The sequence below is a fragment of the Stegodyphus dumicola genome, chromosome 1 (genome assembly GCF_044657685.1).
Source record: "Stegodyphus dumicola isolate Sdum_Otavi_A_Nest chromosome 1, ASM4465768v1".
NCBI classification, from domain to species: Eukaryota; Metazoa; Arthropoda; class Arachnida; order Araneae; family Eresidae; genus Stegodyphus; species Stegodyphus dumicola.
Window position 1 is genome coordinate 16,189,335 of NC_140768.1, and position 14,055 is coordinate 16,203,389.

Consider the following 14,055-nt stretch of genomic DNA (forward strand, 5'->3'; position numbering starts at 1 on the left):
CTTCATGCTACTTTTTCAATAAAGCTTTTTTTTTATCCCTCTGATTTCTCTTTTAGTAAGTGTTGCTTACATTACTTATGTCCTTACGTATTGGGGATCTTACGGTATTAAATGTGTTCATTTGGAAAGCTTTTGTACAAAGTTATATTGAAAAAACAGTCTCGTCCTTAATTTTTGCAAACCAGTGTATGTTGGCAGTGTAACAACGCAAAGACGTTACAGTGTCTAACGGTATTTTGCATCGAAAGCCTGTATCACTTTTCAAATCCCGTTTTGAATCGCCCGTAAAAAAAATGCCTCTTTGGGCGTAATATAATATCTGAAGCTTTCAGATTTTATGATTTTTTTTAAAACTTTTATTTCAATTTTTAATTTAATTAACTTCAACCATATTTACTTTTTTATCAAGGAATTGAGATAAAATTTTATACTTTTCGCACACAAAACAAATGCTTTTTTACATAAATAATATTTTTTATTCATTTTTTTCTAAAACATATCATATTAAAAATCAGTTAAAAATCCGCTCGGGACATAATGTAATGAATCAGTTACAGTTCAAAATACAAAGGCTAGGATTTATGTGAATATTTTTTGCAGCTTCGAAATTTAACAGAAAACCGATAATATGCTTGCAAAGAAATGTATGTATAAATGCACAAAATTTCAGTTGCAGCAGTAAACTTTCTGGGATGGCAAGAAGAATGAAATTTGGCATAAAACTAACCACAAACTAAATTCCGGTTATATGTAACTATGTTTTAAATAATTAATGTTTGTGATTTATTCTGCGATGGCACTGCTAGTGCCAGAAATTTTCCCCGTGAGACATAAACATCTTAATGAATAATAAGTTTGCTTTCAAGCTTAACTTCCTGTCAGGAAGAAGCATGAATTTTCTGAAATATTAGATGTTGACTAGACCTAGACCAACATTTTACGCAGCACGATGCACTCGAACTCGCAGCGTAGTTTTAAAACTAAAAGGTACTGCGACTTTTCTGTTTCTTACAATATAAATTTTGGGATTCATTAAGCACAGAATATATTTCAAAACTTAAGTTTATAAGCAGAGCTACCAGATTTATGATATGTAAAGCCGTATAGCTCAAAATTTATTTTTAATAATAACTTTCACGGTGAATATTCGGTTTCCAGCGATATAAATTTTACAAATTTTTTGTACGCAATTATTCTCAGCATTTATGTTTAACTATATAAGATATTTCTGGCCCCTTCGTGGTGTAATAGCACGCTCGACGCGTTTTCGAGAGATCCGTTGTTCGAGTCTCGGCGAAGGCACTGATAATTTTTCATCTTTCCTACTTTAAAATAACCTAATGACTCTACAGTGGCGCCCGAACTAAAAAAAGGTTGTGGATGATGATTCTCCACCACCTGGATTTGGCGACTGGGTCCCCTAATCCCCAGACACTGGAGTATCCCAGGCGCTCTTTAAAAGGGGAAGTATCTTCAAAAGGAGCATTTCTGCCGCCTTCTTAGCATACCTTCGTGGTGTAATGGTCAGCACGCTCGGCGCGTATTCGAGAGGTCTGTGGCTCGAGTCTCGGTGAGGGCATTGCTCATTTTTCATCTTTCCTGCTTTAAAATAACCTAATGACTCTACAACTAATACAAACGAAATTAATTCACATGAATAATTTGGTGCGTTTTTCGCGTCCAGAAAACATTTTTGTCAGTGCAAAGTAATTTTTGAGTCCGAACTCGAACTCAGCGTTTTTAAATGTTTTATCATTTGAAAATGAGCCTCTCTAGTTAGTCGTTCGATCAGTAAGAAATGATTTTCAGAATGGTTTGCAAGTAAAACATGTAAAAATATTAAAATAACTGCTTTTATCAGTCGATCGGAAATGTACTAAAAATTATCAAAACAAACTGAAAAACTTGGAAATTGCTCAAGTGTTTAAATTAGAACAAAACTCTTCATTTCTCAGGTCCATACTTAAAGGAAACTGATCCCCTGTCAAGCTTTCGGTTGAATTATATTTCCTTTTAATTATGTTTACTTAAAATTGTAGCACCTACGTCTATGTTTGGCTGAGGAAATGACATTAGTAAGGAAATCTTCAGATATCTTTTATTTCTGACTTTCTATCATTTATGTTACTTTTAAATTTCTTGTTTTAAAATTTAAAATGCATATTCGTTACCGCCACTTTGTAATCAAACAAAAATATCATTGTTATTATTTATTTATCTCTTAATTTCTTACGTATACTTCAAGTGCTCGTTTCCAATTTAAGTTTCATAATTTATTTTTGTACTAGCGGAAGACCGCGATGCCAGTTAAGTTAGCTTCAGAGTAATGCGTCTAACAACAGAGAGAAAGATACCGCTGTAATCCTCTCTAATAACCATGCAAACAATACGATTCATAATTCAAAGTCAAACAACAAAAGTCAGCGTTATATTTTCAAAATTTTCACAGGACTAGTTTCGATGGTTTTACCGAACCACCATCCTCAGCTGCAAAACCGCAAATGAACGAGATAGAATATAATGATTAGATAAGATAAGAAAGCCTGAACAAGAATAGGCAAGTGGCGCCATCTATTGATGAAATCAGAACTATAACATAATTCCTTTAAAGGCCGAAGGCAAAGATGGATTTTAATTAGGATCGTTAACTAGAACAGAAAGTTTTTTTGATTGTGAAATGCCTCTAGAAAATCCAGTTCTCCTACGGAAGATGCGTTTTGAATAATTTTGGCAGCAGAAATGATTCAAAACTTTGGAATTATAGCTCTCCTAGTTCCATGTCTTGCAGTTTTCTGTAGAGACTGATTCAAATGAAAACTGAATATTTATTTGTCGAAAAAAATTAAGACATTACTCGGTTAAAGAACTTGAATAAAAGGTTAATCAAGTTTTTTGACAGGACAATGTGCCAAGAGATCCCCTGATATATTATTTCGTATAAATGTTATGATAATATGAAAGAATTATCTTTTATTCTGTCAGACAAGATCCCTTTTGCAAACTAATCAAAGAATAACACGTCAAGTAGACAAACTAATTTGTATAAAAAAGTAAATTAGAAAAATTAAAGAAAAATTTTCTGCTGCCAAAATTATTCAAAAAGCATCTTCCGTTGGAGAACTGGATTTTTTAGAGGCATTTAACATTCAAAAAAATCTTTCTGTTCTAGTTAACGATCCTAATTCCAATCCATCTTTGCCTTCGGCCTTTGAAGGAATTATGTTATAGTTCTAGTTTCATCAACAGATGGCGCCACTTGCTTATTCTTGTCCAGGCTTTCTTATCTTATCTAATCATTATATCCTATTTGGTTCATTTGCGGTTTTGCTGCTGAGGATGATGGTTCGGTAAAACCATCGAAACTAGTCCTGTGAAAATTTTGAAAATATAACGCTGACTTTTCTTGTTTGACTTCTGAATTAGTAATTGCTCGGCGTGTTATTGTGTCTTAATACGATTTATAGTCATAAAATTTTCAGTCTGATGCGATATGGAACCCATATAAAAAATTTCGATCGTAAAATAAACTAATCCTCTCTCATTTTATCAGCAACAATGGCACGTAGTTTTTAATTGATTTTCGTCTTTCTAACCAAATGGTCGTAAAAGCTCGAATTTCGTCCAATATTTCACCTACATTCAATTTTAGTCGATTAAATGGGGCACAAAATTCATCATAACTGAACAGAAATCTATAACGCGAACAGAAAAACAGACACACGAAGAGGCATTCTCCTTTACATGTATAGATTTTATAAAACTTACTGATTTTTGTATTAGCAAAATCTACGATTAGAAAACGAGCAGTAGTAACACTTTTTGAAAAAAGCATTTTTATCTCCAACGCGCGATACTGTTGCCACTCGGAAAATTGAGTGTAAAAAATGAGTGTTTTCAGAGTTTTTAATTAATATGTTTGCTGATTAAAGTCATGCGAGGACGGGAACAGTCAAAATGGCTTCAAATGAGTTTTTAGAATCGGGAATAATGTATTTAATGCTTGGCAATGCTATTTTTATTTCATTGTAAAACTTAAGAAATGTTTTATTAACAAACTCTACGATTTGAACGCCAGCAGTGGCAACACTTCTCGAAATAAAGCAGATTTTGATCTCCAACGTGCAAGACTGTTGCCACTCGGAAAAATGAGGACGAAAATTAACGTTTTCAGAGTTAATTTTGCGACCTCTGATTTTAGATATTAATATTATTATTATTATTATTAGGAAAAAGTCAACGTGGGCCTTTCCCAGAACCCAGAAAAGAATTTTAGAAAGTTTAGTGGCGATAGCTATATAGTAGTGACTGAGTTAATCACGAACAAACGCGAAGACCATCTTCTTTATATAAATAGACATTATGCTTCATTTTCCGAACTCACATGGGTCACTTGACATTATGAAATGGGTCACTCAGTGACCGGCGTGTCGTAAGTTTCTCGACGCCTGACATATATCATAAGGAATTCTCAACTGCTATCAGTCAGAGATCAGTTGTTGCTTACAGGCTATATGCAGGGTGTTTATAAAGTCCCGGACCCATTATGATGTTTAATAACTCATAAAATAATAAAGATAGATTAAAATTAATAACATAAATGGTTAGACAGACTCAAAAAGTTTCATGACCCTTGTCAATGAACTTCCACGTGTGCCCCCTTCGTCGCACGGAGAATATCAAGTCGATATTCAATTTCACACCAGGTACCGGCAAGTATGTCGGCATCCACAGAGGCTATTGCGGTTGTAATTCTGACTTTTAGGTCATCCATGTTCGACACTCTCCTCCTGTAAACGTTGTCCTTAACAAATCCCCAAAGAAAAAAGTCCAGCGGCGTTATATCAGGTGATCTGGGTGGCCAAGGAATTGGACCTCCTCACCCAATCCATCTTCCTGTAAAATGGTCATTCAAAGAACTACGAACGATGGTATCCCAATGAGGTGGTGCAGCATCTTGCTGCAAAAGAGACATGTGGCTGAAGCTCTTCTGGTTGTGGAAATACGAATTTTTCTCAACATGTCTAAGTATACGACAGATGAGACCGTCTTTTCTGTACAAAAGAAAGACCCAGTGACTCGGTCGTGCATTAGTCCACACCACACATTAACCTTTGGGAAATTCCTTTGTGCCTCACGGTATTCATGGGGGTTTTCAGATCACCACATGCGCACATTATGGCGATTACTAATGCCAGAAAGATGCCAAAAACAAAAGAGAGAAAAATGCAATTAATAAGCTGACGATATTTAGAAAAGTACAGATATTTAGACTGGAAAATGAAGTTATCTGAAATTAACCACACGCGCAGACGATATTTATAAAAGCAAAGATATTCAAACCTGAAAAGGAAAATATATAAATTATTCCATCAATAAATGCGATAAGTTTGATTATATCGTCATTATTTTATGAGTTATTAAACATCAAAATGGGTCCGGGACTTTATAAACACCCTGTATTTACTTGAATTTAAAACGACATCTAAACCTAAACGAAATCATGTGATTTACCTGAATCGGTAACACTCTCCACCGAGGGTAGGAAGCGCCAGTGCTTGTTTCTGTCTCCATTCTAGTTTGGGGGCGCTTAAAAACAGGTCTTTCTACTTTAAATGGCATTCGTCTGCCTACATCTGGGTCTTTGTAATCCATCATGGAGCTTGATTGTGTTTCCATTGGCCCGTCGCCTCCCATTTTTATATTGGACGGCTGGTCCTCCTTCTTCCTTCCAAGCTGCTGCCGAATTTCAGGATGCCACACAAATTCCTTTCTATGAGTGGTTTCCGAGGACATGGGTTGCTCACTGAAGCTGTGATTTCCTTCTTTTCTGAGGGACTGCCTGTTAAAATATACAGGATATTTCTCCACAGGGTCTTCACACATTTTTGTAAAAATTTTCATGTTATTAATTGATTTTTAATTAATTTTAAAATACAGAAGTAACTGCCATCAAATTGGAATAAGGTTATATCGTCTACAGCAAGGATGTCAAACTCGCGGCCCGCGGGCCGCATGCAGCCCACAACAAATATTTTTGCGGCCCAGCCAATATATCGGCAAATAATAATATAAACAATAGACAATAAAACAATAGACAAAACAATAGACAACTGAAATAGACAATAAAACTAATTCCAAATATCAAATTCGGACTTTCCGGTGCCTATGTTTGACATCCCAGGTCTACAGCATTAAAAATACTCTTTTCTTTAAAATGTCGCTGAAACATAAATAATGAATCGAAGGCCATATTTCTGCGCAGTTTGAAAAGAAGTACTCTTATCCAATTATTAAAAAAAATCTGATGTGTACACCAAACGACTTCCTTGTACGGAATATTAAATTATACGTATTTTTTCTTGCATTTCATTTAATCTTATTGGATTGAATTAAATCTACTTCGCCGACAGCGCATAAACCACAATAAAATAAATGCACTCTTTAAAATTCACTCTATTTGTTTACCATAGCGACACTCTGGCGCTAGGTTCACGTAACAGTATTTTATTTCGTTAATATTATAATTCAGAATGCACAAAATTTATATCATTTAAAGAATTATCTAATCGTTGCCACCTGTTCCATTCAAATACTATAATAAAGGTATAAGGATGTATAAAAGAAATTAAGCAAACAAAACAAAAAAGAAATAGTTTTTCACAGACGATTCAGTATTTTTCATTCAATTAATTCAGTTCTCACTTCGCGGCAAGGCAAAAAACACATAAAACCTCAAAACATCTTTATTAAAAATTGAAAAATATATAAAAACCATAAAACACCAAAAATTAGAATACAATTAAAATTAGAATTTCTACTAAAAAATAAGCAGTTCGGCCAGCCGGTAAAAAGACACATTTTTCGGTGCACAAAACTGGAAGATTACTTTTGGTCCTATTCAGCAAAAAGACACTGAAAGTGCAGAAACTGACTTAACTCTACTATTCTGTTAAGTTTCAAATGTAAACAAATATGGCTGCTATAGCAAAAAAAAATTAGGCTTAGCTACACTTAAACAACGCTTAAATAGTTGATAATTCTGCAACAATTGCAGGCAGATTACGTAAAGGCATAAAAACCTTACCGGAAAATAAGAACAATATAATTCAATCATTTTTTTTAACAAAAAGTGGTGCACAATTTACCGATTTATAAGAATAAAAAAAAAACATAGCTCACGGAGAAAGGTAACAGAATGGATATATGTTTATATACTTTTGGTGCAGCCGATTCCAACCAATAAAGGAGGTGCACCACTACATGTTATGGGAGTTCTATATAAAAAATTTCAAAGTTGTGATGCTACCTGTTTTTGAGTTATGCGAGATAAATGCACACATACATACGTAAGTACAGATATCACGAAAAATATCTCTTTTAAATCCATTTTAAATTCTTTTTGCAACCCCCGTTTTGGGGAAAAGAGTCCTCTTTTCTGTCCTTACGTACAGATGTCACGGAAAAACATCGTTAAATTGCAATCCGTAGCAATTAAATTGCAATTCAACGCGATTCTAAAACCTCATTCCGGTAGGCAGTTGTAAGTGGAAGCAAGGATCGATAGGAAAGCACTTTAAAATTAAAATAACTGTAGCTAAAAGAAATATTTAATTACCTGGGAAGGACTGCGTGCGGAATGTAATCTAGCCAGTAACTGGTAAATTTGGACAAAGGTTGTTTCGTTTTTTCACTTTGATGTTTAATTTCTGTAATAGGAGGGCCGAGGTTGAATATTTCTTTGTGAGGAATTAAACAATTTCTTTTAAATGATGATTCCCTTTCTTCAGCGCAAAGCTCAGGACAGTAATACATATGGAGGCGATCTGCAAAATAAAGTTAAATTTTTCATTTATTTAATATACACTGACTACCAATAAGTATTTGGACACCTGTGATAGAAAAGAAAAACTAACTTTATTCAAAATCAATAGTTGGTAGAGCCTCCACGAGAGGTAATTACAGCGTGGACCCTCCGGGGCATACTTTCCACAAGTCTTTGTATGACAGCTGGTGGTATTTTCTTCCACTCGCCTTGGAGAAGACATAGAAGTTCCTTCACCGATTTTGCACGGGTAGTGCACCCCTGAATTCCGCGATGCAACTCGTCCCAGGGGTTCTCGATAGGGTTCGGGTCTGGACTCTGGGCAGGCCAGTCCATTCGATGAACTCCATTGGCACCATACCAAGCCTTGGTTAACGTCGAAACATGACAACTAGCATTGTCGTCCTGAAAGTAACAGGGGTCCAACCCGTAAAACTGCCACAACGTAGGAAGCACATTGTCATCCAAAATAGTGCAGTAGGAATCGGAGTTGAGCTTACCATGAATGGGGACCAAGGGTGACAGCCCATACCAGGAGAAACACCCCCAGACCACAATTCCACCTCCGCCGAACTTGACTGTTGGCACAATGCATTCTGGCAGGAGACGTTCTCCAGGTAGACGCCAGACCCAGATCCTGCCATCCGAACGGTAAAGGCTGAACCTTGATTCGTCACTCCAAAGAACCCGTTTCCACTGATCTACGGTCCGATTTAGATGTGCTTTCCACCACATTAACCGAGCAGCGCGGTTGGACTTTGTGATCAAAGGCTTATGGGCAGAAGCACGATCATGAAAACCAAGCAGATGTGCTTCCTTACCGATGGTATTCATTGAAACAATACTCCCGGATGCCTGTTGAAACTCCTCGCGAATGAGGGCCATCGGTTGGGTGCGGTTCTTCCAAATTTCTCTGGACAGCACTCGTCGGTCTCTATCACCCAGTTTCGTTGGTCTGCCGACTCGGGGCACATTCCGACAATCACCGCTCACTTTCCACTTCTTAATCACATAGGCCACCGTCGATTTTGGGTACTTCAGATCTCTAGATATGTCCCTTAAGCAACGGTCACATTTGTGACAGCCGATAATTATACCTTTCTCGAAATCAGAGAGCTCCGAACTGCGAGGCATCTTGCATGCGACTAAAGTCGATGCTGTTTCCTACACGATATATACCGGCGGAATCTGTGACGTACCTTAGGACCGCAGATATCGTCATTTGCATAGGTGTCCAAATACTTATTGGTAGTCAGTGCATGCGATCCAGTTTTAATACTCTATGGATAATGGTTCCCAAGTAAAGGAGTACTGATTAAATTGAAACCGTTGTAGTTAAAAAAATATCATACTAAAAAAAAAATCATTTTTCAATTTTGTAACACTTTTCCTAACTAATCATTCAATCAAAAATTGTTCATTTTTAATTCCTTTAACGAAGTAAAAGTATAAGGTATTTCTCCCACTTCCCTAGCGTGCCTTCGTGGTGTAACGTTAGCACGCTGGGCCGGTATTCCAGAGCTCCGTAGTTCGATTCCCGGCGAAGGCGGTTGCATATTTTTCATCTTTTCTGCTTCCAATTAACCTAATGACTACGAAGGTATTTCGAAAAATTTCGGGTATCATATTTCAACCAAATTATCTATTTTGACCGCTCTCGATTCCCTTTGAATGGCGTTTTTGCATTACATCTGTATGTACCAACAGAAAAAAACACTCTTATCCCCAAAACGCATTGTGAAATGGATTTCAAATGGATTCAAAAGAGATTTTTTTCATCATGTCAGTATATACGTACGTACGTATGCGAGTTACATACATACGTTAAGTACGTATATATGTAGATCGCATGACGTAAAAACGAGTAGCCACAGAACGTTGAAATTTTGTACATGGGAGTTCTATAACATATAGTTGCGCGTTTCCCTTTCTGGCTGCAATCAACCAGGCCGAAAGTATATATATATCCTCTGTTACACGGCTCGCTGAGCCAAGTACTTTTATTCTTAGATGTTGGTAAATTGTGCATTTTTTGCTTTAAATGTGATTAAATTATATTTTTCTTATGTTCCAGTTAAGATCTTTGTGCCTTTAGTGACATTAGGTCATTTCGGAGTAGAAGAGATGAAAAATGAGCAACGCCCTCGTCGGGAATCGAACCACGGACCTCTGGAATACGCGCCCAGCGTGCAGACCACTACACTACAAAGGCATGCTAAGAAGGCAGGAGAAATACCTTATATACTCCCGCTTTTAAAGGGCGACTGGGATTTTAAGACGACCCAATCGCCAAATCCTGGGTGGGAAGAATCATGATTCACCACCCTTTGCGTTCAGGTGCCACTGTAGAGACATTAGGATTCTTTTTGGAAGCAGGAGACTTGAAAAATGAACAACACCGTCCCCGGGTATCCAACCATGGACCTCTGGAATACGCGCCGAGAGTGCAGACCACTTACACTACGAAGGCATACTAAGAAGGCGGGATAAATACCTTATAATCTGCATGCAGTAGTTGTAGAATTACCTACAACTTAAAAGTTGTTTAAATTCCACTAAGCCTAACGACGCCGCCATTTGTTTACATTTGAAACATAGCAGCACAGTGTATTAAGTCAGTTTCTGCACTAACTTCATTGTCTTTTCGCCAAGTGAGGCCACAAATTTTGTACACCGAAAAATCTGTTTTTCTGCCTAATTGTAATTAATTTAAATTCTAGTTTTAATTGCAGAAATTGTTTTTAACGTTTTTTAATTCTATCTGATGTTTTATGTTTTTCCGTATCTTACAATTTTTAATGAAGATGTTTTGAGTTTTTATAAATTTTTTCCTTGCCGCGAACGGAATTGATCGAATGAGAAATGTATATGTAATTTGCGGAAATAAATTTAAATGAAATGCAATAAAAATTATGTGCATAATTTTATAGGCCATACAAGTCATGTGCTGTCCACATCAATTTTTTTTTTTTTTTTTTTTTTTTTTTTTTTTTTGAGTAAGTTACAAAAGTGTTTTAAGTAAAATATTACATTTAGTCTACTAGTCAACAAATTTTGCTTACTTAATTATGCTGTTCTAAATGTAAACACAATTATCTTTTCAATTCGAATTTCCCCTCAAGTGTTTATTTTTATAGCTCAGGGTTTCGTTTACAATACTTTGTTTCTTTAACTGGCTAATACAGAAAGATACCACCTACTTTTCTGTACAAGAGTTTTACATTTTTAGCCACTTTAAGGGGACTCATTCACCTTAAAACCCATAAGATCTTCGAATATGTGACTGTTGCAAGAATTGATATAAGTTATTTATTTTAAAAGATATTACTTCCAACTTTTTACAGATGACTACATAATATAGCTGCTTTCTGAAATAGTAATCAGAAAGTTTGTGTTGCCACAGATATTTTTATAATTTAATCCGCTTTGTGACAAAATTTTTCGTCGTGTTTCCACCTTGCGCGCACAGTTTAAAACATTCTGTTGCATAATTTAATTCTATATTTAATATATAGCTTTTACAAAAATTGGAAACCACTGTGAACCTAAAATTCTAAGAATTTCATGTTAAATTTTTATTTTATTTGGAGTTGAGTTTACAAAATATATTTTATTAAAAAAAAATCTGTAATATTTTCGTGCATAAATTTTTTTAATACTAAAATATTCATCAAAATTTTGATTCAGTTAGAAAATACCGCTCATATAAAAAATTCTATGAAATTTCAAGTACGTACCATTAACCATTTTTAAATTATCATGCGCGCAAGGTGGAAACATGAAGAAATATTTTGTCACAAAGCGGATTAAATTACAAAAATATTTGTGGCAACACAAACTTTCTGGTTACTTTTTTCTAAAGCAGCTATATTATGTAGTCAGCTTTAAAAAGTTGGAAGTAATTGCTTTTAAAATAAATAAAATATCCCAATTCTTGCAACAGTCACATATTCGAAGATCATAAGGGGTTTAAAGTGTATGAGCCCCTTAAAATGGATTAAAAAAATTCTTATGTTACATATAATTATAATTAAAATGAAATTCTTATGTTACATATAATTTCCTTATTTAATCTTGTAAAAACTTAAGAGAATATTTTGCAGTTTACTTTTCAAGTTTTATTTGAATAAATTTAAGTTAAAAAATTTCTTAGTATTATCTTACCCAACTTTCGTTGAGTATCTTCTTTTGAGGGCTTTGCTAGATCTTCCCAAGTGTCTCCTGAATTTCGAAGCTTCATACGTCTGAGTGCCGTGCTATCCGACATCCATGGTACGAAGTTTGTGGAATATATACTTCTGTCTTCCATACACCCCGATTCTGTTTTCAAATTGTCTGTTTTCCTCTCGGTTTCTATACACTGCAATTCTGGAACAAGAGGTTGGTCACAAAAATCTCGTTTGTAAGTGGTTTCTTTGTAGAGTTCACTGGCAGGAAGTTTGTTGTAAGCCTAAGGGAAAATTATTTTCACAGAATTATAATCATACCATTACAAATTACCGTAAGTACTATCACTCAAAGAAAACGTTTTAAACATCTTATATTGAAATATGGTTTTGGAGTTTACTTGCTTCTTTCTATTAAAATTGAGTTTTTATTAGCCAGAAAGGTCAATTTGCCCAGAAGAGCTTTTAATTTCGTTTTGGCATTTTGCATTGGTTTACTATAAATATGTTCAATTTTCAAATTGTTGCCACCAAATATTAGAGCCCTGCATTATATTTAAAGAAATTAAATAATGAAGAATCTGCATGACTGGTTCTCGCACTGTAAAAAAACAACGGTACATACAGACATCACGTAATCCTCCACTCGCATCTGGAAGATCAAATTTGGAATTTGGAATTTGTTTTATTATCTATTTCATATTTTGTTAAGCATTAAAGAATTTTTGATTAACAGACTCAAGGATTTCACAACGAGCAACGGCAACACTGTACGGGGAAAAAAAATGTTACATTTTCTCTTAGATTTTTTTTCAGTTTCACCAAAGTAAAAAAAGCATTCTTGAGACACCATGCATTTTTAGACTTGAAGATACTGTATCTCTTAGATTTTTCTTCAGTTTCACGAAAACAGAATAAACATTCTTAAAACACCCTGCATTATATATTTGAAGGCAATGTATCTTTTAGATTTGCCTTCAGTTTCACAAACGTAGAAAAAGCATTCTTAAGAAACCATGCATTTTAGACTTAAGGATACTGTATCTCTGAGATTTTTCTTCAGCTTCACGAAATTAGAACAAGCATTCTTAAAAGCCATACATTTTACACTTAAAGACACTGCATTACTTAGATTTTTCTTAACTTTATCCAAAATAGAAAAAGCATTCTTAAAAACCCATGCATTTTATACTTGAAGACACTTTATCTCTTAGATTTTTGTTCATTTTAACCAAAATGGAAAAATCCTTCTTAAAAAAAAACCATATATTTTATACTTGAAGACACTGTATCTCTTAGATTTTTGTTCAGTTTCACCAAAGTAGAAAAAGCATTCTTAAAAAACCCATGCATTTTATACTTGAAGACACTTATCTCTTAGATTTTTGTTCATTTTAACCAAAATGGAGAAAGCCTGCTTAAAAAACCATGCATTTCATATCTCTCAAATTTTTCTTTAGTTTCACCAAAACAGAAAAGGCATTCTTGAACTTTATTTATGCCGCTTGAACGGTATTTTGGTTAAGGGACCGAAACGTCGTCGCATGAACCTCCGACCTAAGGTTCTACACCAAATCAGAGTTATGTCCATGCGACGGAAAAGAATCTACCATCCATCGCCGGCGGCATTCACTGAATCAATGATAGTGATATTACAATGCTAAATTGACAATGTCATCTATACAATAATCGTTACGTAAGAATTCGTATGAAAAATAAATATACAATCAATAAATCATTACATTGTCATGGATAGGATCTATGTTGTGGGGAGTGGAACCAGTTTTTAAACCTATGTTTTCTTCAATACGTCAGAATTTCCTGTTCTTATCAGTTACACACCTAATGATTGTGTGTCCGTATTATTGTTGCAACTATCCACAGAGTAGGCCAGTCACATCAGTTCAGGCAGTGGATAGTTCCATAGCCCAAAGTATATGATGTTGTGTACACTATTCTATGCTCATATAAACTGGATTCTAAGTTAACTTTTGATAAATTCGAAGTACACGTTTGTTAAGTTCGAAGTACACTTTTGTTAAGTGAGTAAGTAGTATTTACGTGAAC

General features: G+C 35.0%; 1 protein-coding gene across 1 annotated transcript in view; it reads right to left on the reverse strand.

The window, feature by feature from the left end:
• LOC118196282 (uncharacterized) overlaps nucleotides 1-14,055 on the reverse strand; it is a 30,924-nt gene that overhangs the window by 3,895 nt on the left and 12,974 nt on the right. Inside the window, exons 3-5 of the mRNA XM_035367706.2 lie at nucleotides 11,987-12,272; nucleotides 7,616-7,823; nucleotides 5,512-5,839 (exon numbers count right to left, since the gene is read on the reverse strand). Of these exons, the coding sequence (XP_035223597.2) occupies nucleotides 5,512-5,839; nucleotides 7,616-7,823; nucleotides 11,987-12,272 (822 nt within the window). The remainder of the gene's footprint in view (nucleotides 1-5,511; nucleotides 5,840-7,615; nucleotides 7,824-11,986; nucleotides 12,273-14,055) is intronic.